Here is a 24,629-nt window from a genome sequence, read left to right on the forward strand (position 1 = left end):
TTATTTTCTTGGTGTATATGCCAACTAGTGAGGTTGCTGGGTTTTGTGGTTTCTATACCCATTTAAGGATGCACCTTACTATTTTTCATAGTGGCGATGCAATTCGGCAACCCCACCAGCAGTGTATGGGTGTTCTAATCTCCCCTCATCCTCTCCAGCATTAAAAAAAAATTGTGCTCAGTGCCATTATGAAGTGGTATCTCTTAGCTGCTTAATTTGTATCAGGTCTGTAGTTTAGAGGCTCTGATCTATCTTTTGGTCTATTATAGTATCAATCCCAAGCTGTGAAACAGGTTTTGAAATAAGGTGAGCAGCGTCCCACTTCTTTTTCAGGAGTGTTTCGCTTATCCTGGGTTTACCTTTCCACATATAGGTACCAATTTTCGCTATCTTTAAACAAGAATTGTGCTGGACCAGATCGCACTGTAGTTCTGCATTGCCTTCAGTGATGCCAACACTTTCACTAGTCATCCTATCCTCCATCAGCAGGAAACATTATTCCATTTGCTTTTTCACACACACACACACACACACACACACACACACACACACACATAAATGCACACCATCACTTTAGATCCATTAATTTTCACTAGATTTTTACAGGCTGGTGTCCATTAGCAAATATTCTCTCACACAGAACTATACATTCCCAAAGTATTTTCTCTTGGGCAGAACACATTGAATGTTCCTTCAGTAAATATGTATATGTGTGTATTTTTAAGTATGTAAGGCTTCATGAATGTGTCATCCTTGCGCTGGGGCCATGGTTATCTATCATTCCAGTTTTAGTGTATGTGCTGCCAAAGCAAGTTCAGTATTTTTAAAAGGTATAGATGCTGTTACTGTAGCCTAAACAATTCTTATGAAATTTCTTAAAGTGTAATCCCTGACCCAAGTCCAACTTCTTGCAAGATATGAAGTGGTTTCTGCTAGATGAATTGAGGTTAAGTTGTATGAATTGTATCTTTTGCTTTCTTGTATTCTTTGTCTTTTATTCATGTAATTAGGTTTATTCCTAGTACTTCGCCTTTTGAGTGGCAATTGTAAATGATTTCTTTTAATGTACAAGAATCCTAATGATTTCTGCTGTTGATTTTATCGCCTATCACATTGCCAAAATCACCAATTAGTTCTATCCTCTCCCCCGCCCCCCCAATCTTTGGAGGTTTCTATATGTCAATTTTGTTCTTGTAGGGTCTCCCTGAACTCCACAGCTTGGAGCTTTGTCTTTTCCTGGTGTCATCCCATCTGCCCCCCCCCCCCCCAGCCCAATTTCCTTCTCAGGTAATTCCAATGATTGATTTCTTCCTCCAGATGTTCTGGCCATTTGGTCTTGTTTGAGCTCAGGGATCATGTGCTGTCTCTGAGGCACTGTGGCTACTCTGTCTCAATGTCAGTTGGCTCACCGTTTTAATAATATCCAGGCAGTGGGCCTGCTATTCTCGTCACTAGTCAAGCTAGCACTGGGGTGGGCATCGTATGAATGGGTTAGAGTGTAGAGCAGCTGAGGGCAGGCTAGGTTTAGGCTGGAAATGCAGTCATTCCCGTGGAGTGGGTGGTGACTCTTGAGGGTGGGCTGGAAGGTGTCCTGTGTATGGCTGGGTAGAGTGGCTTGCTGGCTCCTGAGATGCTGAAAGGGGGGCAGCAGAGGAAATGGCATGGCACAGTACGGACTTCTATCCGTTGGGGAGTGAAGTGACTGGTGGGGATAGGGAGCAGGTCATCACTGTGTGCGGTGTGCCATTTTCATTTGCCTGCTGCTTCTCATCAGTATTTGATCTATTGCTTCATCCTTTGCTTTGAAGCTCCAGTCTCAGGATTGCCCCTCACAGCGATTTCACTTGGTTTCTGAAAGAGGGCTTGGAGCGCGTGTAATCCTCCCCCCCCCCCCCATGCACACCTTCTCCTGGAGCACTGTGAAACAGCTGTTCTGGAGTCTTCTATAAGACCCTGCCTATCAAAGCACTTCCCCCTTGAAACTGCCAGAGGCAATTTAAGCAGTCTGTGAAACTCTCCTGGATGTGGTGGCCGAGGCTCAGAACTCATGTTTCTCCTCGCTTTCTGTGAGCAGTGGCTCCATCCGACCTGGTTTGTCTCTCTCACACCGCCAGTCCCCCCCCCCACTCGGGAATCAGTGGGTACCCCAGCACTTGCTCTTGCAGAATCAAGAGCAGCCATTTTCCTGCTCTTTCAGCTCTGGGGCTCTCACAAATACCCTCAAGTTCCACAGGGGCACATTTCCCAGTCCTCTGGTAGGAAAAACCAGGCTTCCACAGGGATAGTAGGATTCACCCCGAGTCATCTTTGGGTCCTGTGCAAATCAATGAGTCTAATATAGCCGTGGTGCAACGCGGATCTTTAACCACTGCAGCTCCTCTCAGTGGACTTTAATGACTGGGTATGGTTTAGGACTAGAACACTGAGTGGTCTGGGCTGCAGAGTCACAACTGGTGGGCTTAGTAGGCTGTCTGGGACTGCTGCTGGCGGTAGCCACCACGCCGCATGTAGCCCTCATTTTTGCGGTAACCATCCTTCTGATCTGTAGGAGAAAAACGGGCAAGGGAACAGAGGTCAGTACCACGGGAAGGAAACAAGGGGGCCAGGTCCTGGGGATGAAAACCCTCACCTCGGAAGTAGCCACCATAGGTGCCCTGCTTGTGGTCAAACACACGCTCGTTATTCTCTACCAGGCTGCCCAGTTTCTCAGCCAGCTGCAGGGCCAGGTTCTGCTGGGCCGTGGGCTCCGTGCGGTGCATCACCACGGTCTGTGTGGGCTGGTCCAGGGAGGCCTGAAGGAAAAGGCACGGAATGGGTCAGACAGCCCCTCATTTCACTCTCTACAGGTCCCATGTTCCCATCATTGCCTGAGTCCTTACCATCAGCTCCTCGTTAATGATCATCTTGCTGATGATGGAGTGTACAGTGGGCAGGTCCAGCTCAAACATGTCAGACAGAGTCTCCATGCTGAGGGCGGGGGCAGGGGGAGAAGGCAGAGGCAGGGGTAATTAGGACCCTCCACCACAAAGCTGGGGTTCTGCTTCCTTCCCAAGGCCCATCTTACCTGATGGAGTCATAGACACTGCTGTAGGTGAAGAGGTAGGTCCGAAGAGACTCCTCCTGGATTTTCCTATGGGAAGAGAGCAAGGCAGGGCATTGCGGAGGGCACCAGCCAGTCTTTTCCTCCTCCCACCTACTAGAGAGCCCTCTTCTCTGCTCACCTAACAAGCATGGTACGGACTTTCTCGGCCTCCGGGAAAAGGTCCCACACTTTGCCATTCATCTTTTCGTTGATGATAAAACTGTGGCAGGTCTTCCAGTCACCCATCTTCATGGCTTTGGAAGCAGCAACCACATGCTCCCTCATTGACTCGGGGGGGCCTGAAAGGTTTAGAATGGGGCAGGAAACCTGGGATCAGGGTTGTGTCAGTAGCGGTGAGTGGAGAGCATCAGCTAACACTGTCAGGAGGGTGACACCAACAGCCACGGAAGGTTTGTGCAGTGTTTCAGCGGGAATTCATTTTTGCTGAGTGCAAGTATTCCTTTTTGTGTGTGCAAATATTTTTAAATTGTTGCCAAATTGGTAAAAAAAAAAATTTGGGTGCTTTAGCCACAATACTGCAGTAAACAGCTGTCAGGTCCAGTTCGTAGCCAATGCCAGCGAGTCAGATGTTAATTTCTGTATGCAAGTAAAGCATATTTTTCTATGTTTAAAACTACCGAACAAACACTGCAATACATAAGGCATCTTTGATAATACAGTAGTAATACTTTGACACGAGTCGCAAAGTAGCATTGTGCTATGATCGACCACCATGTTTCCAGAATTTTTCATCTAAGTCTTGAGGCGGGTTGGTTTGTAACCACAGGTGGTATGTGAATCTCGGAAACTGCCCATGCAGTAAAGTGCGAATGCTGGATACTGGAAATACGTCTACAGAAAGGCGGCAACCGGGAGGCAGACTCCAGAATGGAGGCAGCAGTGCAAGTGCAATACCGAGACCAGGCCAAGAGAAAGGTGTAGTTTAGGCTAGGTGCCAGCAAATGCATGTAACCCATTGTGGACTAGTTCCTCCCCATGTACACAAACCAATCAAGTCACAGTGCAGGTCAGAGCACTTAAACAACCAAGGAGTCGAGCAACCAAAAACCAAAGGTGCTCAGGAGACGTGTGGGTGGCATCACACGTATGAAGGGACGAACAGAGGGGGGTGAGAGCAGTGAGCTCAGTGCAGAGGACAGAGCGCTCCAGAACACACAGGTGCCTTCAGGTTACAAGGGGGCACTTCAAAAAGTTCCCAGAAAGATAAAATGAAATGATGACAGAATTTTCCCCCACAAACTTCTCGCAGGTCCATTGACCATGACAGCAATAAATGAATTCAGTCAGATAGTGACAAGATTATTTCCTGTAACTCCTTGGCAATAACGAGTAATCAAGAAACGAAGCCAGCTGGCCACCCTGCAGAGCCCCCACTCACCCAGCAGGGGCTGCCGCTCGCCCACACGCAGCTGGTGATGGAACTGCTTGCTGATCATGCGTCGGCGGGCGTCACTCTCGTGAGCAGCCATGTAAGGGATCTCCAGGAGCATGGCTGACACCAGGTAGACACATTCCAGCAGTTCCAGGTTGATGTGCAAGTGGAAAGGTACCTGTCGGCGCCGCTCCACCTTCTCCTGCTCTTGGTTGCGCTCCTGCAGGCTGCGCAGCAGCAGACCCTGGCCCAGAAGCTCCTTGGCACGGCCACTTGACTGGATGTCCAACAGGGCATTGTGCGCGTCCTTGGTCAGGCCTTGGCGGAAGGCACAGATGCCCAGCTGCACCATGGTGCGGTTGTACAGGATCTGAGGGCAGGAGGGTAATGTGGTTTAAGGCAGGCCATACACTTACTCAACAAACACAATGAGCAGCTTCTAGGTGCTCAGCACTAGGCGACACTCTGGGGCAGAGAGGGAAGCAGACAAGTCCCTGCCTTGCATGGGGCTCATCTCAGGGTCGGTGAGTGGATGCAGAACAACTCCCGGGGAGGCGGTGTTTAATGTGAAGACATGCTCCAGAGCCCTGGCCATCCCAGAGAAGACGCAAATCAAGACAACGACGAAATACCACCCAACCCAGGTTTGACGGCAACACTCAAACTGGCAGGAAACAACAAATGCGGGACAGGGACCCTCCCAGTCTGCCGCTGGATGCTAAAACAGCACAACTATCGTGGGAAGTGATATGGCGCATCCTCTAATAATTGGGAATACAAGTCCCACGTGACCCAGCAATAGCGCTACTGGGTAACGCCCCCACAGCAATAAAGAGCACAGCAAGGACTGGTGTGTGCACACCCATGCCCCTGCAGCGTTGCTCACATGGCAAGAAGAGACAACTGGATACACAGACTTGGGCACATGTACACAATGAACTGTTACACACCATTAATGAATGACAATGAAACAAACAGTCCATGACATGGGTGGACTTAGAAGACATTATGCTGAGTGAAATTAAAGACAAGTGGACACATCTTGTTTAAATTTTATTTAAAGGAAATCCAGAAAAGGTTCTCTTTGGTGGTTGGCTGGTTACCGGGGGTGGAAGGGAGTTACTTTTGGTGAAGGGAAAGTTAAGAAGGTGCTACAAGAGGAAAACAGGGCCAAAAAAGAGCTGGGGGGACATAACAGCAAGCCATTGGGGGGGGGTGTTGATAAGTTGTTTCAAATGCAAAAATGATGATCTGATAGGTAAATGCTCACTGAACTCAAAATAAGAAAAAATTTTGAAAAGAACATAACGTTTATGGAGAAACTAGAGATAATTTAGTTTGAAATGCCCTGAAGTTCCCCACGGAGAAGTCACACATCAGGATCCTGTCTGGCAGGAAAATAAACCAGAAGGGATTTGGGAGAAGAGTTTATGCTGTGGTAAGGGTAGAGGCAGCTTCAAGTTTTGAAAGAGCTTAAACTCGTAACTAAAGAAAGAGAGCAAGTCATGCAGACATCTGGAGAAGGAAGACCATCCTAGAAAAAGGAAATGTAAATGCAGAAGGTGTGCGGAAGAAGCATGCCAGGGGAAGGCCCCGTGGCCAGTGCCAGTAAGACATGCTCAAAAGCGGAGATCACTAGGAACACGTGATGAACTAGACAGAGAAGGGCAGCACTGACACGTTTACTGCTGATCCCTGGGCCGAGGGCAGGAAGGGATGGCAGCTCTGAGGGGGATTGCGCAGTGTGTGCAAAGATCACTAGGGCTAAGCCCCCTCGTACTGTTGAAGAACCAAGTTTGGCACCCCTAGAAGTGAACCATGGGGACGGCAGCACGTCAAGGTCACTGAAGAACGTGGACAGTGGCTGCGGCGGAAGAGACCCAGCGGTCTCCGTGCACCAGGCCTCCTTTGCGCAAAGACCGAGACAGTGCCCAGCTACCTTCACGGGATGATTTCCTGAGGGACTCAACAGCTGAGTCCTGATTAAGGGTGGGTGGGGGTCTGTTGTTAAGGAGGATTTTGTTTAGAATTCATACTTACTGGACTGTCAGACTAGAGGAACTTGTGAATCTGTTGCCAAGAAAATTTCTGAACCTTGAAATGAAAACAATTTCCAAAAGTCTGTTCCAAACTAAAACGTAGATGAACTAAAGCAAAAGGTCTGCCTTGGGCGCTGGACGCTATTAGACGGAAAGAACGTTGGCCAGCCCAGGGGTGGAGCGTTACACAGCACAATGCGGGCACCAGACACATCTGAGCACCGCTCACACTGACATCGAGGCCACTGCACGGTGCGGCTTAGGGTCCAAGAGTGAACAGACGGAAGAGAGTGCCCAGAAACGCAGCCGCGCTTTCCCCAGAGCTCTAGAGCAATCGCAGGGGAACTTCTTTTCCACAAACGGGGCTGTAACAGCTAGATATCCTAGTGGGTGGGTGGGGGGAACATCCTTAATCCCAACCTCCTATCAGCTAAATTGAGATGAATCACAAACCAAAATATAAGAGCTGGAATCACAAAAAACGTTGAAGGTAACAGGTGAAAGAACACCCCGTCACTGAGTTGGGCGTTGGTGAACACGGGTTCTCAGGGCACAGGAAATAATGGTCGTGGTGGCAATTGTACGGCACAGATGGATGTGACAGAACTATAGAATATGCCTGTAAGCTCCCAATAAAAAGGTTTTGGAGAAAAGATCAAACGTTGATTGTAATGCATGCACAACCCTTTTAAATACATATAAACCACTGAACTACCTTGTTCATGAACACAGGCCAAAAAATAGCTAAAATGTGTAAAAACAAAAGTACCGCACATACTTGAGTATAAGCCAACCCAAGTATCAGCCAAAGCACCTAATTTTACCACAAAACTGCATTAAAAGTGTGCTAAAAAACTCAGCTTACACATGAGTATATATGTGGTTTAAAATCCTGCAACTGCTTTGGGAAAACAGTCTGGCTGGTGCCTCAACAGTAAGCCAGCACATGATGCAGCAGTTCTACTAGACTGGGACAAGATCGGTGTCAACAAGAGAAGAATGAGTACAAAATCTGATACATTCATTCAACAGAAGCAAAATAAAACGAAGCAAACTTGATACACACAATAAGATCGGTACATCTCTCTGCAATGTCCATCTCAAAAGGAAAGCAACCAATGGGCTCTAGGCTAACCACTTGGGCAAGGTTGCCTGCTGTGAAAAGTCAGCCTCGGAACCCCCAGGGACTGTGCTACGCTGCCCTGCAGGGGGACTGAGTCGGCACTGACTCCGGGGCAGCGAGCAGAGAAGAGGGTAGCAGACAAACACTCGTGTTCAAGTCCTTAGGAAGTGTACTGCTATCTGCAGTTGACTGCGATGTAACACAGAGCATCAGACGGATAGCTCTGTGGCAGTAACCATGGGCCAGCAGCTGGTGAGCTGACTGACTCCTGGTGACTCCATGTGCCGCACAGCGCTCGACAGGGCTTCCCACTCTGACGTTTCAGGAGCACATCGCCACACCTTTCTCTTCTGAGGCACCTATGGGTGGGTCCAAACAGCTAACCTTTTGATTAGAGGTTCAGTGCTTTGTACCACCCAGAAGCTCCCAAAGTACCAAACTCAAACCAACTCAATGCCATCGAGTTGACGCCAACTCATCCAACTCATCGTGACCCTGTAGGACAAGGTGGAACTGTCCCTGTGGAATTCTTTGCGGAGTAGTCCCATCTTTCTCCTGTGGGCACTGGTGGCTTTGAACTGCTGACCTTGTGGATTGCAGCCCACCTCCAAACCACTATGCCACCAGGGCTCGTAAATGTGAACAGCAAAATTTTGGTGGTAGGGAGCTGACTGTTTGCTATAGATTTCTTCCTATTTTCTATATTCTTGAAATGTCAAAGATGTTGGGGGGAAAGGACCCAGTTTGGACTAGCTGTTTCGAGACGGTCCCAGGATCCAAGCCAAGGTGTCCAGGAGGCAGCTAGATACATAAGCACGGTATTCAGGGGAGCGCCGATGATGTTTGGGTTAATTGACAGCCAGCACTCCTGGGGTATGACTAAGGAAGGGAAAACAGCAAGCGACCTAAGGGGCAGAGCAGGGTAAACAAGTGAAGAAAAGGGCTGGTGCCCAGTAACTTTAGGTCGCAGGACCACAGGTCTGAGCGCTCTGCTGTTGGCTGGCTTCTGGCCAGTCATCTTCTAACAGAAGGAAACACTGCCCAGCCCTGGCTGCCCACACGATGGCTGGTGTGTCAAGCCCACTGTGACAGCTCAACAACTCTTTGGGAGGTAACTTCTCAGCTTCATTTTGTAGGTAAGAGAACTGAAGTAGCAACTCACTGTCACTGAGTCCATGCTGTCAACCCAGGTGATCTACATCCTCATCCAATGATCCCGTCATGCTTAGCTGATGCGCCCCAACCACTTTAGCTCTCTGCTCCGACCAATCACACTGCTCTGGGATGCCTCCACGTTAACAGTTTTTAAAGACAGGAATAGGTCTTTATCGTATTTTGATAGTACAATGAGCTCGTTATGTTCAGAACCAGATATACAGGAGATATAACAAATGATGGAATCTAAACCTGCAACCCAGAGGAATCTAATACTGTCAATGAGTCAGTACAAAATACCTGCCAAAGAGTCAAGGAATGCTGGCCACCAGGAAAGACCAAGACTCTCACTAGTCAGACAGGTGATGATGCTGGTTGAACAGGACAGGGCTGGGCCTATTTCTTTTCCCTATCCTTCCCACCCTACCTGTACTGGGGGGTCCGCATGCTGGATGTTGTCCTGAAGATGGCTCATGAGCATGAGGTCACGGGCCTGGTACCAGCGGGAGTGCAGAGCGTGGTGGTAGATGTGGCAGAGGATGGCGCAGGTGCGGATCCGGTCCGTGCGGTCTTTGGCGTAGATGTACTTGCACAGTCTCTCCATCAGCACAGCCGAGTCCTCCCCTTCGTTTTCTGCTTGGTCCTGCTCAGACTGGGGGAGAGCCGAGGTAGTCAGGGAAGAGATGCAGCAGAGACAATGGCTCTATATCAGCAGTTCTCAACCTGTGGGTCACCACCCCTTTGGGGGTGGAACGACCCTTTCACAGGGGTCACAGAAGACCAGCAGAAAAGACATATCCCATGATCTTAAGAACCAAGACACCGCTCCTCTATCCGTCTCCAGGCTGGTCCACAACATGCAGACACAACCACCTACGAGGACCCGGCGTGAAGACTGTTACCCAGCCTACACCATGCTTCAAGACAAAATTTCATTTATCTGTAATTAGAAATAAATATTTCACAATGGAACAATGAAAATACATCCTATCAGATATTTACACGATGATCCATAACAGCAGCAAAATTACAGTGATGAAGTTGCGACAAAAATGATGTTATGGTTGGGCGCCATGAAGAACTGCATGAGAGGGTCTCGGCATGAGGAAGGTGAGAACCGCTGCCCTAGACACTCAGGACTCTAGCAACCAAGGCTGAGCCTCCATGTAACTTCATTTTAATCCCTTCCTGCTCCATTTGGACATCAGGAAGGACAGACTGCTCCCCTCCCCCCCTCCACACACCAGGGCTGAGCATGCTCACCTTGGAGGACCCCTCTGGGGGGGTAAGCTGCCGCTGGTGGGCCTTGTAATCAAACTTGTAGTAGGTGTGGAGGATGCGCCGCAGGTAGACGCGGCAGATCTCCTCGGTGGTTCCCTTCTCCTCCAGGTAGCACTGCACTCGCTCGATGATGGCACACACCTTCGCCTCATCCTTCAGATGCTCCACGTACTCTGGACGGGAGAGCACCCCCTTCAGCGGCCAGGCTTCCTATCCAACCACATGTCCACCCCACCGAAAGCCAGCACGCACTCTCATGTGTGTCCCGTGCCCCCCTCAGAAAACACCCTGCCCTCCCCGCTTAGACAAAACCCCACTCCATGAGCAACGAGCTCCTCTCTCACTGCGCCCATCACTTTTGGGGCGTGCTAACCTCACTTTTAGATCCCATCAGGTACCCGCTTCTGAGGATTCTTCCTATGTAACCCTCTCCCCTTTGTTCCAATCTCATTGTAAAAGGCTTCCCTCCCAAGCAACCACGAGTCTAGTCTTTCCCCAGCACTGCGTTCTGATGTTAACGTGTAACCAGCGCCGCACGTTATCTAAGATGATCTTGCACACATTTTTACTGAGCTGCCCTGCCTTTCTTCAGCAGCAACATGGAGGCTCCGTGAGCATGGAGGCCTCTGGCTGCTGGTTCATCACTGTTGCATCGGCGCAGTGGGCACGACAGGCACTCTCATCTCCCATTCCAATGACGCCGAGCGAAAGGAGCAGGATGAAGAGATGCTTTGCTCCAGTGGTTTTCCAAGCATGGTCCCCAGAGCAACAACATCGCGGCATGGGAACTGGGGAGCAAATAGAACCTCTGGCCCTACCCAGACGTACTGAGTGAGAATCGGGGGTGGGGCCCAGCAACCTGCCTCTGAATGCTGGGCTATCAGCTGGTTTTCCCAACACGCTCCCTGAGAATAACCCCCACACAACCCTAGCCTTCTCCTCAGGCTCACCTTGGGAGTGGGGATCAGTATTTTGCAATATCTTGGTAAACTCCTCATCCATTCGCTCCACAAGAGTCAGGATACAGCCGCGGACTCGCAATGGCTGAGGAAAGCATAATAAGCAACTTAGTTCCGAATCCTTCCAAATCCCCGTCTCTACCGAGTGAACATCCCATTTAACCCGTCCTGTGGTCCCCGCACCCACCCGCCTGTACCTCTAAGGAGCCAGCTCATCCCTCCCTTTACCTGGTCAGCATTGCTCAGGTTCTCACTCTCTTCCAGAATGTTCTCTCCAACAAAGATGTTGGGGTTTGCAAACAGGATGTCCATCAGCTCATTAATGCAGTCCAGGCACTTCTGCCACATTTCCGGCTGCCATGGAATTAGACAACAGTCAGCGGTGTGGCAATGAGATTAGCAGAGGCCTCCCAAGAGTCTCTTTCCTGGGAATCCATGGGCCAGAAACTCCTAAGACCATCCCACAGCCCCCTAGTTTTAAGACATTAGGAACTTTCCCCTGACCCACTCCATAGCACAGCAGCCCTCAGGTGTCCTTCAGTGCCCTCACCTTCATGTACGTGGCCAGGTTGGGGTTGTAGTCATAGAGAGAGGCGATGATATTGAACTTGATCTTCACGGTGACACCCTCCCCCAGGTTGTTTTCTGAAGCAATCTGAACCAGCAGCTGCAGCAGCTCAATCTGTGCTGCACTGTAGAGAGATGGAGCACTGGGTAAGGCTTTGGGAGCAAATCAGCCCCAAAGGTCTCTAGGGTCACAATGAGAGCAAATGGTAGACACTGGGCTGGTGTAAGCTGGACACTTGGTTGTTCTACTGTGGTTACACAGACAGCAGGACTTCCCACTGCAGGACAACCTCCCATCCATCTTTACCTAGTAATTCTACAATCTAGAGCCACAGTCTTACCGATCAGTCCCCTTCTTGCCTCGTGCCTGCAGGATCTCATTCAGTTTCTTGATAACAACAGCATGGGTGATCTCAGTTCCCTTGGCAAACATTTTCGGCTTCTCCTAGGCAAAATAGCCCATCATACACAGGCGAACACTACCCGCGTGTAGCTTTATGTTTCCCTTAACTAGACTAGGAGAGCTGTTGTACGCACTCCCAATTCATTTCAACCCACATATCCTCACCTTAACCAGGGGCACTCCACCCCGGACCCGCTCCCACTCCCCGCCTTCGTTGTCCTCCTCCTCCTCATCCAAGCGCTTAGATTTCCTATCATGCTTCTTCTTGGCCTTGTCCTCCCGCTTCTTCTCAGCCGCCTTCTTGTCCTCCTCTGTGGTGGGGGCCCTGATGGAGACAGAGACATTTTAAGACCAGTCCACTCTCATCTCGGAGGTTTCTTTCTCCCGTAACTTATTCTTTTCCTCCATCAAGTTCTGGGTCTGAGTTACACTATGCAAAGTTGACCTACAGATGAGAATTAACCACAACCACAGCAAGAGCCATTAAGTATTGGAATGTGCTAGGTTACCTACTGAGAGGTAACACTCTACCCGCTAAGACAGTCTTACGAAGGGGTTAACACAATCAATCCCCTCTAATAATGCTCCTCAGCTAGCCCCAAGTTTCCTAGAGAATCCCAAACAACTACATTGTGATACCAGTTTGGTTCAATAACTTTTCTTCGACACTAACCAATTTACCAGCCCCACCCAAAAAAGCAGCACACAGTAAAAAAGTAAATTAAAAAAAATTACCGATCCAAACAGTGCTGTTAGCCTTTCTCTCTTCATCAATTGATTTAGAAGTTTTTAAAAATTGTACAATACGGCAAAATATCCCCACAAAAGAAGAAACAATCGACTTCCTCGGCATTATGCCTCAACATAAAGAAAACAGAAAATTCTGACAATTGGGCCCATAAGTAGCATCAAGGTAAAAGAAGACATGGAAGTTGTGGAGGACTTCATTTCAGTGGGAGCCAGTCAACGCGCCCATGGCAGCAGCAACCAAGACGTCAAGATGCACTTATCACATCAGGCAGTTCTGCTGCACAATTCTTCCTTCAAGTTTTACAAAAAGGAAAGCTGTTATTCTGAAGACTAAACTGTATCTGGCCTTATATGCTGTGAGCGCTACACCATGAATCAGACGGACTATAGAGTGTTGACAGCTATGGACTACCCAAAGATGAACTCCACCTGTCTTTGAAGAATTACAGCCACCATGCTCCTCAGAGGCAGGGATGGCAAGACTTCTCACGCACTCTGCACACACTGTCAGAAAGGACGACCATGCTGACAAATGCACCAACTGTGCAACCAGCATCTTCAATTTTGAACATGTTCATCTCAGATAGAAACCTCCTACTCATGTCCCCAAAGCACAAAGCCTAGGCAACCACTCATCCACTTTCTGTCTTTGCATTTGCCTCTTCTGAAGAGTTCACACAAATTTAATCATGTCGCCTTTTGTAACTTTAAACTTAGCACGAAGTCCTAAAAGTCCTCATTCATAGTGCGTCACTATGGACATGGATTAGACTGTCCCATAGGGTTTCCAGGGCGATAAATCTTCACAGACGCAGACGGTCACACTTTTATCCCACAGAGCAACACATGGGTTTAAACTACCGACCAACCTTTTGGGCTGCAGATGAGTATTTAATTACTTTCTTTCCACTGTTAAATAATCATCCATCGTATGCACTTACTACATTCTCAAATATACTGATGGACACTTGTGATGTTTCCATTTAGGGGCTATTATGAATAATGTAAATTTTAATGCAGACACATATTTGCATTTATCTTGGGTACATACCTAAGAGGGAAACTCTTGAATCATATAGTAATTATGCTTAACTTCTGGGGCATATGCTAGGCTGTTTTAAAAAACTGTTAAATAATTTTACATTTAATTACTCCACACATCTGTCTTTTTTATTCTAACCATTCCAGTGTTTCTCACTGTGGCTTTGATTTGTAGTATCCCATGGTAGGAAGGGTGATTCAAACCCACACGACGCCTGTAGGACAAAGAGGAGGCGATCTGCTCCTTGGAAGATGTACAACCTGAAAACCCCCAAGGGGCAGCTGCCCCGTTGCTGAGGTGGAATTAACGAGATGACGCACGGTCTGGTGGCACCGTAGTTAAGCACTGTTGTTGGCCCACCATGGGCCAAGCAGGTGGAGTCTCTGTCAAAAGCGCATGGAGCAGTTCTACTCTGTGCACAGAGAGGCTCTGAGTCTGATGACTCCCATAGCAGCGGGTTTGGTCAGCTCATAACATTGGGCATCTTTTCGTGTACTTACTATTTTTTTACAGCTTTGATGAGCTGTCTACTGAGATGCTTAGTACATTTTAAAATTGGGTGGTCTGTTTTTTCACTTATCTAGTGAGTTATCTTTTCATTTAAAAATTGTTTTCCCCTGAACTTCTTGATGGTATCCCTGCAAGGTTCAGGAAACTGCTGTCAATCCATATACTATAGACTAAGAAGGTCTTAGGACGGTGGCAACAGTAAGAAACAGGTGCTACGAAGTCTGTGTGCCTCAAGGTCAGTAGTTTGAAACCATCAGTTGCTCTGTAGAGAAAGAAGCCGTTTTCTACTTCAGTCAAGTTTCTCGGGCTCAGAAACGGACAGGGACGTTTTACACTATCCTACAGGGTCCCTATGAATCAGCATGGACTCGATGCCAATGAGTTGGTTCTTCCTTTTTGGTTAACAACAAAACTGCTCCTTGCGGTAGGATCACCCACAATCCCATTTTACAACGAGAAATCTGAAGAAAAGGTTAAGTAACTTGTTTGTACCACACAGATAATTGTCTTAAAGTGAGCTCTGCACCATCCACACCCCGCGACTATCGTCATGCTCAAACTTTTAACTATGCGGTCCTCAAATCCTATCTCAAGGGCACATTTGCTTTGCGACCTTTGACAAAAAAAACACTCAACTCTCTGGAGATCCTATAAAATGGAGCTGTTGGCCTCAACTTGAAAGAACTCCCCAGAAGCAAGAACAATCCTTGAGATGATGAAAGGTCTCCTACCCTTTCAACTCAAAACTCTCAGCAACCCTATAGGGCAGACCGGCATCGCATCTTTCTCCTATAGAACAGTAGGTGGCTTCGAGCTGCTGACCTCATGTTTAGCAGCCCACTATGTAACCTACTATGCCACCAGGGTTCACTGCATGTTGGAACTGACTCTTGGCAGTGACTTTCTACCGTAGCTCTAGGTCCCGCTAGTTTCCCTACTTTTTAAGAAATCTTGAGGCCGGTGCAGTCTGCTTCCCTTCCTCCTCCTCCGAGTCTGAATCAGACGATGTGGAGCCGGTGTCCCAATCTTCATCATCTTCGGAATCTTCGGAGTCCTCATCTTCATCCTCAGAAAGAAAGACTCAGTAGGGAGACTGGCAGACGGATTAGTCTCTCTGCTATCACATGACCCAATAAAAGCAAGTTATTCAAGCGCTCAAATGGACCACCCAGACCTGGAGAAAAAGGACAACTTGCCCCAAGGATACATAGCTCCCAAAGAACAGCTAGGTTCGAAACATAGTTTTCTAAACTTTAGGTTGCTTAGAGCTCTAATACAACAGAACCCCGTTCTCACAGTAGACTTCAGGAAAGCCCATCCTTCTCACTAGACCAAGGAATGGTCTTTGGCAGGCAAACAACTCTGGGTTATCGGACGTTGGGTCCAGACATGGCTCTTACCTCCATTTTTTTAAGGAACTTGCGGCTGTCACCAGAAGGAGCTTCTGACTTCTTCTTCAGGAAGGTTGCAGCACTCATCCCATCCTCATCCTCGTCCTCATCTGAAGAGCCTAGAGCAAAGGGAAACCCTGACTTCTAGACTCACTGTGTGCATGAGCGAGTCCTGATGGCCTAGTGAGCTATGAGTTGGGTTGTTAACCAGTCAGCGGTCCAAAACCAACAGCCACTCAGAGGGAGGAAGATGAGGCATTCTACTCCTGTTAGTCTTAGAAACCCACAAGGGCAGTTTTATTCTGTCCTTTAGAGCTACTTGGAGTTGGAACTGACTCTGTGGCAGAGGAGAGAGAGAGAGAGAGAGAGAGAGAGAGAGAGAGAGAGAGAGAGAGAGAGAGAGAGAGAGAGAGAGAGAGGAGAAATGCTTCGCATGAAGGGTTTGCTCTTCACCTTCTGAATCTTCATTCTTCTCAGCATCTTCATCTGCAGACTGCTCAGGGTTCTGGACAAGGGGAGAAGAATTAGAGGTGCCTGCCTGCCAGCCACCACCCCATCCCACTTTCATTAATTTCCTTCTCCTATCACACCTCCCATCTGCAAAGGCTTCGTTCAGCCTTAGTCATGGAGTCACTGTCCCACCGCACCTGCTTGTAATTTGTGATGTGGGACTCAAAATCCCGGTTGTATTTGCGGATCTTCTGGCGCAGAGTGCTCAGGGCCTTGGCATTGTTCTTGTTCATCTTCTTTTTCCCTTCCTTGTCCTCCCAGAGCTAAAGGAGGGAAGGAGGACAGGAGACAAGAAACCTAAGTGGTATCCGCCACCACTCAATGAGTCTTGCTATGTTGTAGACAGTTTGTGCAACGTATTAACAACTGTGGACTTAATTTTAAAAGACACTTCAGGTCTCACTGCTAAAAGTGGAGAATGCAATGAAGAGGTAACAGTAAAAACAAATGCAAGATTCTTGGCCTTAAAAAAGGTTCCTCTCCAAGTGGGAAGAGAATGCTTTGAAAATGATGGCAGCATATGTGCAAATGTGCTTGCCACACTGGATGAATGTATGGATTGTGACAAGAGATGTAAGAGTCCCAGTAAAAGTATTTAAAAAAAAGGTTCTTCTTGTCACACACACACACACACACACACACACACAATTTCTTGTGCTCTAGAAACACTGAAGATCAGGCAAACAATCCCAAAGAAACACCATCTTGAGAAGTGGGTTAGGGATGGGCCCTGATTTCACCCCCTCCCAGCCTAACCTTTTTTTTCCTCCAATTTTAGAAGCCTAACCTCTTCTTACCCACTGACGTCATACCTCATTAAGGTACTCCTCCAGGTCAGCCAAGATCCGAATATAGAACCGGGGAACCCCTTCTTTGTCCACAATGCTCTTGGCCTTTCCATATGCTTTCCCCAGGAGCTCAAATTCTTCCAGGCACTTGGTGACATCTCGAATCTTCATGGCATTCCGGATGGTCCGGATAAGATTGGTCAGCTCCTCAAATCTGAATCAGAAGTCCATGCACATTAGGCATGCCCATTCCACTGCCATAAAATAACGTCTATCATACTGCGTCCAAGCTTTCCTAAAATTCACCTCCTCCATGGCCTTGCTACAATTTAAAACACTCAAACAATCAATCAATAAAAACTCCAGCCTTACCTCTTGTCCTTAGCACTTCGGACGACCCTCTTGGTATCTTCTTCATCCTCACTCAGCAATAGTGCCCTTTTTGAAAGAAACAAAGGTCATTAATAGTTCTAGTCTTTCCAAGGGATCCCAAATTCTCTTAGATAAGCCAATTGAAACTGTAACTCAGGTGACACACTAACACATCTGTCTTCCTCTCAACTCTCCCTAGTCTCATCAGATAGGACTTTTGGGTCAAATGTTGAGACTATACATCAACGGCAGTCTCTAGGCTCTGAAAATTAAACCCACAGTAGTAGCACTTGATCACATGGTGAGAAAACCACTGACACGAAACACACATTGCTGAAGGAAACCTTTGGGTGGAGGGAATGGGGGGCCTCAAGGAGGTGGCATCTCAACTGGGGCTTATGAAACAATAAAACTTCTTTCCCAAAGAGTAGGCGGCCAACTGCTAAGAACTTGAAAAAGCTTTCAAGACCTCCACTGCTAACACTGTTCCTTAAGACTGAGAAAACATGCTACAGACAGAATTCAGCAGGCAATCATGTCTCCAGCCCATCACGCTCATGTTTATTTTTTTCCAACCATGTCCTACTTAATAAAACGATACTGCATTCCCACTTGTGGCAGTGACATGAAATGCTACTTGTACGAATATGCATATGTGCAGGAGGGCTTCAAGAAGTCGATGGAAAAAGTACCCCCTTTTCATTCCATGTTCCCTACAAATGCTTTTGGAGCTCCCTCTGAGATAACGCAAAACAAAACACACCAAATACACCCTGTTGTGGGGATGTCACTCCACCAGCTCCAGGATTTTCCGGACGGGAATTTCCACGAAAGCCGGTCACCAGGCCTTCCTGCGCCATCCCCACTGCGAAGCCCAGGGGACGCCCCCAAAGGCCCACAGACCCCACACCAGGACTACGCCCCCGAGTCCCCGATGAGCAAGAGACTGGGGAGGGCTGCTTGGTGCTCCGGGCAATGACCCTTCGCGTGTGGGGCGTCGTGAGCAGAGGGGAGGGGAGGGCACAGAGCCTAGTTCCGGGGCTGATGCAACAGACCCGCAACACAACGGGGTCCCGTCTTCTCGGGGCCCCTTCTCGTACGCGGTGGCTCCCAGCCCTCTTGGGCATGATGGGTGCCCCTCCCGAGCTGGTCCGGTGCCAACAGCTCAGAACCCGCTCTAGCCCTGTCCTTCGGGACCTGCCACGGGCCTCGGCCCGCTCCCTCCGCCGACACGCATGGCCTCCGCGGCCTGCGGGCCCCGGCCCCCTGCCCTGGCCGGCCCCCCGCCCTGGCCGGCCCCCCGCCCTGGCCGGCCCCCCGCCCTGGCCGGCCCCCCGCCCTGGCCGGCCCCCAGCCCCGCCGCAGGCCCCTCTCACTGTTTGCCGAAATTGCCCCCGGAGGGCTTGGAGACCAGCTCCTCCCCAGACGCCGACGACTCGGACTCGCTGTCGGACCCGGTGGTGAAGAAACGCGACATGGCGACGGCGCTGAGGAGAGAACCGGGGAGCCGGGGCGTCACGGGCCACGAGGAGGGTCCTAGGCCGCCCCCGCCGGACCCTCCTGCCACTCTCCGCCCCACACGCCCCCCGCCCGGGTCCCCCTCCTCCGAACACGAGGCCCCAGGAGTGCGCACCAGCTGAGGTCGCGAGTCGCAGGCCGGCGTTGAAAGCGCGCAATCGCAGAGAGGGAACAGGCGGTTCCCTGACGTCACTTCCGGGAAGCGACGGCAAGCCCGGCGGGATGACTACAACTCCCAGCAGGCCTTGCGCCTCCGAGGCGCGAGGGTCCGGCTGGAGTGACAGGGTAGGAACACCTGAGCCAAGGGCATCTTCGCTCCTTGTTTTTGTTAGGTGCACAACAGAACGAAACGCTGCTCCGTCCTGCCCCAGCTTCACCTTGGTTTCTGGTCCCTTCTGCCATCCTTGCCTCTAAAGTGTATTCTGGCTGTACTTCTTCCAAGACAGATCGGTTGGTCTTTCTGGCAATCTATGATGCCTTCAATATTCTTCTCCAGCACCACAATTCAAATGCGTCTATTCTCTTGTCTTCCTTATCCAATGTGCAACTTTCACATGCTTATGAGGTGACTGAAAATACCATGGCTTGCGTGATCCAAAGATGATGACAGAATACAAATAGAAGGAAGGATAAATTAAATTGTGAATACCCAATTTGTAGACGGCTATCGAGGACAGTGGGGCCCCAAAATCCATCTGCAGAGTCTCTAGTCAGGTGAAGCCTCTGGCAGATCCCCTCGGGCCACAGAAGAGGGACGGGAACAGCTTTACTCTTAGAGATTACTATAAACTTGATTATGGTGGATTGAACCATGTACTTGATCAGTTGACCTCCCTCCTGATCCAACCTGAATTTGCCCTAGGCTCAAATATTCCTCACCCATTCCACGACAGAAATTTTTTTTCTAGCTTTTAAAATATTGTTGGTCTTTTCTTTCTTACTTTTTATTTTTAGCTTTATATTATTATTATTTTCTTCTTTTTTAAAGATAAAAGTAAATGTTAATAAAGAAAAATTCAACATTGAAGGCTCTGACATTCTTGGGGTAATGGGAAGGGGATTCTTCGCTTCTCTCCCCCACCTCCCTGGTATCATTTGGGTAAGAGGAACAAGTTTTTCTCTGATCGTGAAAGGAATGAACAGTGAGATCTTTGCTCTGAATGTCTCTCCTCTGGGCTGCCTGGCTGCCAGATGGTTTCTCCATGTGCCTCTCGCCTACATTCGGCACCCTTGCCCAAGTTCCCTGTGGAGCGTATGGAGGATGCTGTGCGGGGGGCAGGGGGGGGCAACAGGGCACATTAGCTGGCGGAGACAGTGGTGGTGGTGGCACAGGTGGGCCAGCCAGGGGGAAGTGAGAGTGAGGCAAAGGAGGGGCTCTCAAGAGGGCAAAGGGAAGATGGCCCAGGAAGAAAGCCAAAGAAGGTGGGGTGGCACCAAAGGGTAGGAGTGGTGGGGTTGGGAGGCGGCCTCCAGTCCCTGGGTGTCCACATCAACTCTTGTCTGGGGGTGGGTCTCTGAGCACTTTGTTTTCCTTCATACTGTCTAGGTATTCCTGCTGGGACACTGCCAGCACCGATGCTAGGATCTGATCATCGTCCCAGTCATGCAGACCAAAGGCGGAGGGGGACATCTGCTGAATGAGAGCCCGGCACTCCAGAGCAGGGTAGAGGGACACGAGAGGAGAGTTGGCCGGGTAGGTCCCTGCAGACAACTGGCCGCTTGTACCTGGTGCACAGGGTGAAGGAGGTTTGGCAAGAGCTAAGGCAGTATCTGGAGATGGGGGCTTAATGCCCCGCTCAGCATGCAGCTCAGGGTTCTCAGGAGATGAGGGTGAACTCCGCTGCCGCCGCGGGGACCGGTTGGTCCACTTCTCCAGGCCACTGGAGGCTGAGCTGTGGCCAAACTGCATGTGACGCTGGCTTTCTGGGGCTGGGTGGGGCCACGGACCTGGCGGGCCTGTTTCTCCTGATCCGGGAGTCACTGCAAGTAGGATTCCCGAGCCTCCCAGTCTGTGACCCGCTTCTTGTCTTCCAACATCTGCTGCTCAATCCATGATCCCTCTGATGTTTTTGTGGCAGTTTTCATGAGGGATTGCTCCGCAAACCCCAGGTGGAATGATGGTCGGCCCAACCCCACGCCAATGGTGGCCTTATTGGGATTCACCACTGAGTTGTAGTAGATATTCCGAGGGTAGCTGACATGGAGGGGTTCGTCCTTTTGATGAATCCCATGGAGTGTATTGACGCTGTATTGATACACCTCTACAGGGCGGTTGTACATTTCTGCCATGGCCTGCATCTTAGTGTGGTTGCCATGGCAGTACTTTTTCCGCTTCCGGTTTCTATAGGTGGCAAAGTCCTCTGACGTAGTTGGAGAAGTAGTCTGCATTCTTCATCCCATAGTCCATGCAGTGCTTTCTCGCAACCTCGTGCATGTCCTGGCCACCATACGCTTGGTTAGCTACAGCGCGGAAGAGTCAGGCGCCGTCCTCCTTCATCTGGTTCATGATGAAACCCTTCTGGTCTCCCAGTGCCTTTTCAAACACAAGACGCTCTGTGGAAGAAAGACAAGACTTTCTACTCCTGTAAAGAGTTACAGTCTCAGAAACCCACAGGGGCAGTTCTACCCTGTCCTAGAGGGTCACAACCAGAATGGACTCCATTCAGCCAGTGAATGAGTCACGAACATGAGTCCCTAGACAGCCACCCGATTTGGTTTGGTTTTTGTTTTGCTTTGTTGGCGGCAGCAAAAGTTTCGAGGTTCTGCGGGGCCACCGGCCACCAAGGTGCTAAGCCAGTCTGGCCTCTTCTGAAACTCAAAAGCTCACTGCCACTGAGTCTATTTTCACTCAGAGCGACCCTATAAGGCAGACTAGAACTGACCCTGTGAGCTGCTGAGACGGTAACTATTCACAGGTGTAGCGAGCCTCGTCTTTCTCCCTTGGAGCCGCCAGGTGGTTTCGATGTGCTGACTTGTGGTTAGCAGCCCAATGGCAACCATTACCCCACCAGGACCCCCTGGACCTCTTCTAAGGCATTCAAGAATATTAGTGTTTAAATAGCGGTGCTCACCTTCCCCTCTGGAATCTACAACATAGGTCCTATTGCATATGGGGTCCCGAGAAGGTGGTCCTGTGAGACCTGGCACCATGAGGCAGGGAGAGCCCCTGATGCACACAGGAGAGGGGAAGGACTTGGGCCTGGGCAGCTGGGCTGGTCCGTCACATCTAGGAACCAGGTCCCAACCTTGCATTGATAATGCAGGAGGTGTAGGTCCGGGCCTCTGTGGGTCCAGACAGGCAGGTGGTGGTGGGCGTGGGGTGTGCGTGAGAGAGACAGGGGTAGAGGTGGGGGGACCTGTGGCGTGGGAATTCGAGAGTGCTTCTGATCTGGCTGTGAGTCCCTGTAGCCCTGGGACCAGGTCTTCAAGAGCCCTGAACCAGCCAGGTCTCACAACACCAGTGCTGGGGCTGCCAGCCACAAACATTTTTAATGCATCTAGAATGCGTATGCATATAAAGTCCTTTCATATGTATGGCTTTTATGAATGAAACTGTACATGAAAATACATGATTACAAAATATAAATAACACAAAAGAATATACCAGGAAAAAGAAATCTCCCCGCCCACCACCAGTTCCTTGTCTGATACCACGCAGAAGGTGAACCCCTCCGATGGGAAAGCACTTAAAATACGACCAGGGAAGGGCAGCCTCCTCGAACTAGAGCAGGGGTTCCCAACCTTCCTCATGCCGCGACCCTTTCATATAGTTCCTCATGTGGTGGTGACCCCCACAACCATAAGATTATTTTCGTTGCTACTTCATCACTGTCATTTTGCTACTGTGATGAATCGGGTGACTCCTGTGAAAGGGTCATTCGACTCCCAAAGGGGTCACGACCCACAGGTTGAGAACCACGGAACTAGAGTCACCGTTGATGGTGCAGGAGGAGGAAAGGTTCTGGGACCTTCCCATGCTGCAGGGGCGTCGTTCACCATGAGAAGCGGCTGCAAACACCCATCCATAATCGGAACATGGAACGTACGAAGAAAATAGCTTACTAAGAAAATAGTAAGCCACGTTTAAGCTGAAGTTGGATTTTGCATTGCACGAAGACAGCTTGAAGAGTCCCAGAATGCTTTGGGCAAGCTAAAGGAAGTTCGCAGAATGAGTCTTCAGACCGTAGGCGTGAGCTGGGGAAGGCTGCGGTGGAAAGGCGACGGGGACCATAGGAAGTGCTCGCTCCGGCCAGGCCTCTGAAGCCCCCTTGTTGGTGCCATTGAAAGAACTGCCAGAGCACCCCCTGCATCAGGGAGTGCACAGCACAATTGCTGATCAGATATCATTAGATCTGCAGAATCAGATATAAAGCTGACTTGTCAGATTTGTAGAAAAGAAAGAACAAAGAAATGTAGATACGATTGCAAAAGGTAAAGTTAAAGTTTAACTGGGGACAAAAGCAAAGACCAGCTAATCTGACAACTATTCAGGTTTACGCACCAACCCTGAATGCCAACCATCTAGGCCAGGGGTTCTCAACCTTTCTAATGCGTCAACCCTTTCATGCAGTTCCTCATGTTGTGGTGACACCCCAACCACAAAATCATTTTCGTTGTTACTTCATTACTGTCATCTTGCTACTGTTGAGAATCAGGCCACCCCTGTGAAAGGGTCCTTTAACCCCCAAAGGGGTCGTGACCCACAGGTTGAGAACCACTGATCTAGAGAGTGAAGATTTTTATTTTATTTTTTTACCAGTTTCAGCAGTCTGAACTTGATTAAACATATCATCATGATGAATTGATAATTATTGGTAGTTGGAAAGCAAAAGTTGGAAATAAAGAAGGACCAGAGTCTGGAAAAAGATCATCTTGATGGAGGGAGGGGGAAAAAAAAGAGGACCTGATGCAAGGGGCTTAAGTGGAGAGCAAATGCCTTGAGAATGATTGGGGCAGGGAATGTATGGATGTGCCTTATACAATTGATGTATGTATATGTATGGATGGTGATAAGAGTTGTAAGAGTCCCTAATAAAAAGTAAAAAAAGAAAAGAGGAGAAAAAAATGATTAGGGCAAAGACTGTACAAATGTGCTTTATACAATTGATGTATGTATATGTATGAACTGTGAAAAGAATTGTATCAGCCCCTAATAAATTGTTAAAATTAAAAAAATTTTTGGAAGAAAAAAAAAAGATCATCTTGATGATAGAGACAATGGCCAGAGACTACGTGATAGAGTTTTGCGAGATCTATGGCTTACTCATTGGAAACAGCGTTTTCCCCACAGTATGAACAGCCGCCTGCACACGAGGACCTCGCCAGATGGAATGCACAGGAATCCAGGGTGGATGGAGAAACTTCATGTAATCAGTGGGATTCAGAGCAGAGGCTAACGGGGCGATCGTCTGCTCATGTGCACGTTCAAGTTGAAGCTGGAGAAAATGAAAACCAGTCCACAAGAGCCGAAATGCAACCTTGAGCATATTCCACCTGAATGCAGAGGCCCTCTGAGACGGGCATCAAGAAGAAACTGTGCACCCAGTGTGCAGAAGGCGATGGATGACAGTGACAGCCCATGATCCATTTGCAGGGTCCCCAGGCCGTTTAAGCTTCCACTGAACTCCCTCAGACCTCGACCAGGGATGTGAATAGACCTGCCCTCAGGTACAGCGCATTGGAACGTGGGTTTTACTGCAGACGAAGTGAGGCTAAAATGTAGCCTGATTTAATAGCCTTACTTGTT

The 24,629-nt window shown here is 49.2% G+C and overlaps 1 protein-coding gene and 2 pseudogenes across 3 annotated transcripts; all 3 read right to left on the reverse strand.

The window, feature by feature from the left end:
* Nucleotides 1–720: 720 nt before the first annotated feature.
* On the reverse strand, nt 721–812 carry LOC142423573 (U6 spliceosomal RNA; annotated as a pseudogene).
* Nucleotides 813–2,356: 1,544 nt separating this feature from the next.
* Nucleotides 2,357–19,091, reverse strand: LOC142462632 (eukaryotic translation initiation factor 3 subunit C). 3 transcript variants are annotated; one of them, XM_075564689.1, is made up of 21 exons: nt 18,999–19,091; nt 18,742–18,852; nt 17,366–17,431; nt 17,018–17,207; nt 16,343–16,468; nt 16,149–16,200; nt 15,705–15,814; nt 15,243–15,370; nt 12,168–12,327; nt 11,941–12,038; nt 11,583–11,724; nt 11,261–11,386; nt 11,024–11,117; nt 10,056–10,246; nt 9,220–9,444; nt 4,482–4,845; nt 3,222–3,381; nt 3,065–3,130; nt 2,880–2,967; nt 2,630–2,792; nt 2,357–2,542 (listed from the first exon to the last, which is right to left on the reverse strand). In XM_075564689.1, exons 2-21 carry the CDS (start codon nt 18,840–18,842, stop codon nt 2,460–2,462), a joined length of 2,733 nt encoding a protein of 910 aa, XP_075420804.1. In that variant the 5' UTR covers nt 18,843–18,852; nt 18,999–19,091; the 3' UTR covers nt 2,357–2,459. The 3 variants fall into 3 exon arrangements, with proteins under 3 accessions (XP_075420804.1, XP_075420803.1, XP_075420802.1); XM_075564688.1 differs by having other exon boundaries at nt 11,941–12,041; XM_075564687.1 differs by having other exon boundaries at nt 11,941–12,044.
* Nucleotides 19,092–20,317: 1,226 nt separating this feature from the next.
* On the reverse strand, nt 20,318–21,419 carry LOC142423199 (OTU domain-containing protein 5 pseudogene; annotated as a pseudogene).
* Between the last annotated feature and the right edge of the window lie 3,210 nt (nt 21,420–24,629).

This window comes from Tenrec ecaudatus, chromosome 12 (assembly GCF_050624435.1).
Source record: "Tenrec ecaudatus isolate mTenEca1 chromosome 12, mTenEca1.hap1, whole genome shotgun sequence".
Classification (NCBI taxonomy): Eukaryota; Metazoa; Chordata; class Mammalia; order Afrosoricida; family Tenrecidae; genus Tenrec; species Tenrec ecaudatus.